Source organism: Melospiza melodia, chromosome 27, assembly GCF_035770615.1.
Source record: "Melospiza melodia melodia isolate bMelMel2 chromosome 27, bMelMel2.pri, whole genome shotgun sequence".
In the NCBI taxonomy this organism is placed as follows: Eukaryota; Metazoa; Chordata; class Aves; order Passeriformes; family Passerellidae; genus Melospiza; species Melospiza melodia.
This window is the reverse complement of record NC_086220.1, coordinates 2281005-2285017: the sequence shown is the minus strand read 5'-3', so window position 1 is coordinate 2285017 and position 4013 is coordinate 2281005. Positions and strand designations below refer to the sequence as shown.

Sequence of the window (4013 nt, the reverse complement as noted above, 5' to 3'; positions counted from 1 at the left end):
CAGCCACAGCCCGTTGCAATGGCAACCATTTGCAGCTCCATCCCCAGGCTCATGGGATCCCAGAACCACAGAATTGGCTGAGCTGGGAGGGACCCATCAGGATCCTCCAGTCCAACTGCTGGCCCTGCACAGGACACCCCAACAATGCTGGCCTGGGCCTGGCAGCGCTGTCCAAACGCTGCTGGAGCTCAGAGAGCCCTGGAGCTGGGACCCTTCCCTGGGGAGCCTGGGCAGGGCCCCAGCAGCCTCTGGGCAAAAACCTTTTCCTGACATCCAACCTGAGCCTGCCCCAACTCAGCTGCAGCCGTTCCCTCCACTCCTGTCCCTGAGTCCCAGAGGGAAGAGGTTCCCACAGCCCCAGCCAGGGACCCGCTCCCAAGGCTGTTGCCATGGCCACCAGGGCTGGCACCAGCTGGGATGCTCGGTTTCCACAGCCCAGGGTTCAGGAATGGGATTCCCCAATTTCCTGCTCCCATTAAAACCACGCTGCCCTCGCTGCCCTCCCGCCTCCCATGGAAAGCACAAAAGGGAAAGATCCCGGGCTAGGATAAGAACAATTTATTGGGAACAGCAACGAGATCAGGAAAAAACAAGAACAGAAACAATATTGATAACAGAAAGGATAAATAAAACTGTTTACAGGGAAAACTAAATCTCAACTCACTGGGTCTTCCTGGCCACAATTTCCCCTTCCTGGAAATTTCACCCTTCTCCTCAGGGAGAGAGAGAGAGAGAGAGATAGAGTCCCTTTCCTGCTCCCGGCAATGACCTGAGGTGGGAGTGAATGTAATAACATGTCCATGGCCAGACCCTCATGTTTTTCAATGCCACATCATGTCATTGGGAGGGGCAGGAAAAGGGACAGCTCTCTTCCCAGCATGGATCACAGGGAAAATGGATCCCCAGGGCTCTTCCCAACGTGGGACCTCCAATGGGGATAAAAGCTGGGGCTGGGCATGAAGCTCTTCCTGCAGTTGGGGTACTCGCAGAACTTCCCTTACTGCTGACTCCATTGGTGTCTGGTCAAGTCCAAGCTCATGGAGAAGCTCTTCCCTTGATGTGGTGTCCTGGGGTGACGTTATGATGCTTGTATCCCCATTCATCTGTCCTGTGCCTTTAAGACTGGCTCCGAAGAGTGGAAGTTTTGTTTGGGTTTCTCTTATCAGGGACACAGAGACAAGCAGTACATAGGGCTGTTTTTTGCTTCTTGCTTTCAGCTTGCTGCTTTGCTTGCTTGCTTTTCTGCTCTTGCTTCTGCTCTCGCTTTTGCTTCTGCTTATTAGCTAGTTTAGCTAAACAGTCCAAATTCCATTTTGGACTGTTTCTCCTCTCCTGTTCCTGTGACCATCTCGAACCTGCTCCGGACTGGGACCTGGGAACACTGAAGGTTTGGCTGCAGCAGCTGCCCAGCGCCGGAGGGACTGAGAAAAGAGCAACCACCCCCGAAAGAGACTTTCGGATTTTGTCATCTTTCTCAGAGCGGTGTCATCGGGTATTGTTCATTTTGAGTGCTGAGGGGTGCTGTGCCTGAAATAAACAGGTTCTTTCCACCTCTCTCCAAGGAATTTTTTCCCGAACCGGTTGGGGGGAGGGGCCGTGTGGGTTTTACTTTCTGGAGGGGCCCTCCTTTGCAGATTCTTTAACAAATTTGCCCTAAACCAGGACATGTGGAGAACTCGTAGGGTCTCTCCCCAGTGTGGATATGCTGGTGGGTGATGAGGGTGGATTTTTTCTTGAAGCCCTTCCCACAATCAGGGCAGTGGAAGGGCCTCTTCTCAGTGTGACTCCGCTCATGCAGGCACAGATTTGTGCTGGTCTGGAACCTCTTCCTACAGGTGGGGCACTCATAGGGCCTCTCCCCAGTGTGGATGCACTGGTGGATGATGAGGTGGGAGTTGCGCTTAAAGCCCTTCCCACACTCAGGGCAGCAGAAAGGCCTCTCATCGGTGGGAATCCGCTGGTGGCAGAGGTAATTGGAGCTGGTCTGAAACATCTTCCCACACTTGGGGCACTCGTAGGGCCTCTCCTCGGTGTGGATGCGTTGGTGGGTGATGAGCTGGGAGCTGCAGCTGAAGCCCTTCCCACACTCCTCACACTCATAGGGCCATTCCCCAGTGTGGATCATCTGGTGGCTGATCAGGGTGCTGCTCCGTCTGAAGCTCTTCCCACACTGCAAGCACTTGTGGGGCTTCTCCCCATCATGAAGCTGCTCATGGACCACCAGTGCTGAGCTCTGGCTGAAGCTCTGTCCACCTTTCTGGCTCAGGATGGGTCTTTCTTCCTCAGAGCACCCTGGGCTGGGTTTGCAGCCCCTCCTCCTGAGGGATCTCTGGGACTTTTCCTCCCCATTGGATTCCTGTGCACTAGAGTTGCTCAAAATGGCCTCTACCACGATGTTCTGCCATGCAGATTTTTCCTCCCTGGTCTCCATCATCAGCTTCTTTTCTAGGGAGAGAAGGACAAAGACACGATGGGATTTGCCTCCATGCCAGAGGGAAGGGGAAGGAGATTCCCCCACTGTATCCCCTGTAGGACAGAGTTGGCAGCAGGGTTGTCCTGCAGCTGGGGGCCGTGCTGGGCTGGGAGGTGGAGCAGGAGAGAAAGGGAAAGGGGCACTGACTTCCTCCTCACCTATCTGGGTATCCCAGGGCTCCTTTTTCTTCTTCACAGCCTCCTCCTCCATCCAATCAAGGTTTGGGAATGGGAAATCCTGTTCTAGGAAGAAAACAAAGGGTGCGCACATTGTCTTTTGTTCTGGTTTGAGGGCAAACCAGAGGGAGAGTCTAAGTCAATTACAATTTATAAAAAAATGAAGGTCAAGGCAATGATACAGAAACCCTGCCTTTAACTGACAGAGTCAGGATATAATCTAACACCCTGTTGCTCAGGGTGGTGGCAGCAGTCCCATTAAATGGTGGCTGCAGTCCTGTCGGAGTGATGAATGTGATTCTGTCAAAGCAGTGATCCTGTAGAAGGGTCTGGTCTTCCTCTGGAGGTGCAGTGGTGGTTCTGGAACTCTTGTCCTCTGGGAATCCAGTAGGCAAGCTGCTCCTGGTGTTGAAAGCCTCAGCTTATATCCACGTAGGAATGCTTGGGTCTCCCCCTGGGTGGAGCATTCCACAATGGGATGATGGAATATTAACGGTCCTGCAGTGGCACTCAATGGCCTATTCACAGAAGATATCTTCCCTGGAGGGAGTTATCAGGGGTGAGTCATGAAAGAGGTAAAGAACACTGCCCTGCCTGTTTATAGCAGTTTATGAAGATGGGGATTGAAAATATGCATTTGGTTACATCTTGCATTGCAACCTGAAACAGTGGGGTTATCCCTGCTCAGGGGGTGAACATCACCCCCCTTACACAAACTGGCTCAGGTGTAAAATTCCCACCCTGGAAAGGCCACATATGCAGGGGACAATGTCACACTTGCCTTGCACCAGTAGAGGTCTCTGTCCCTTGTCACTCCCTTGCTCTTCCCTTCTTTTCTCATTCACAGGCTGGGGGGCTTTGCCAAATGTGAGAATCATTTTTCTCTTTGTCCCTGTCAACTTGGTGACAGCTACACAGAGCTTTACCATTCTTTTAATAATCTGGATTCGTCTAATTACTACATTTTTTTATTAGAATGTGCCAGCAGCTGAGCTGGAGTCGTGCAGGAACAAATGGAACTCGGAATTGCCACAAAATTGCTTGTGCTGTCACTTTAATAATATTTTGGATTTGTTTCCATTTCCATCACAAGTTACTTGTGGGAAAAGCTACTTCAAGGCATTTTATGTAGGGTTAAGTTTGATTTCTGCAAGGAACAACTTTACTTTGTCCAGTGCCCAGTGGATGCTCAAAGGGTCTCTGAGCCTCTCACCCTGGGGGATGCTCGGGAGGAGCTTGGGAGGGTTGCCCCTCTCCCCGTCCCTGTCACCCCAGGCCATTCCTCAGGGGTTGTCCCTGTCCCTCTCACCCCAGGCCATTCCCCATGGGGTCTCCATCATTTTCATCCAGGGAATGCCTGGAGG

At 52.2% G+C, this 4013-nt stretch overlaps 1 protein-coding gene across 1 annotated transcript; it reads right to left on the bottom strand.

The window, feature by feature from the left end:
* Nucleotides 1-570: 570 nt before the first annotated feature.
* LOC134429951 (zinc finger protein 239-like) lies at nt 571-2781 on the bottom strand. The gene is made up of 2 exons (XM_063177370.1): nt 2632-2781; nt 571-2445 (listed from the first exon to the last, which is right to left on the bottom strand). The coding sequence occupies exons 1-2, from the start codon at nt 2741-2743 to the stop codon at nt 1640-1642; spliced, it is 918 nt and encodes a 305-aa protein (XP_063033440.1). The 5' UTR covers nt 2744-2781; the 3' UTR covers nt 571-1639.
* Between the last annotated feature and the right edge of the window lie 1232 nt (nt 2782-4013).

Excerpts from the sequence above, each read along its gene's own strand:
- LOC134429951 (XM_063177370.1), bottom strand. The coding sequence starts at position 2,743 with ATGTGCGCACCCTTTGTTTTCTTCCTAGAACAGGATTTCCCATTCCCA. Across the intron at positions 2,446-2,631 it reads GCCCTGGGATACCCAGATAG|AAAAGAAGCTGATGATGGAG; the intron begins GTGAGGAGGAAG and ends TTCTCTCCCTAG.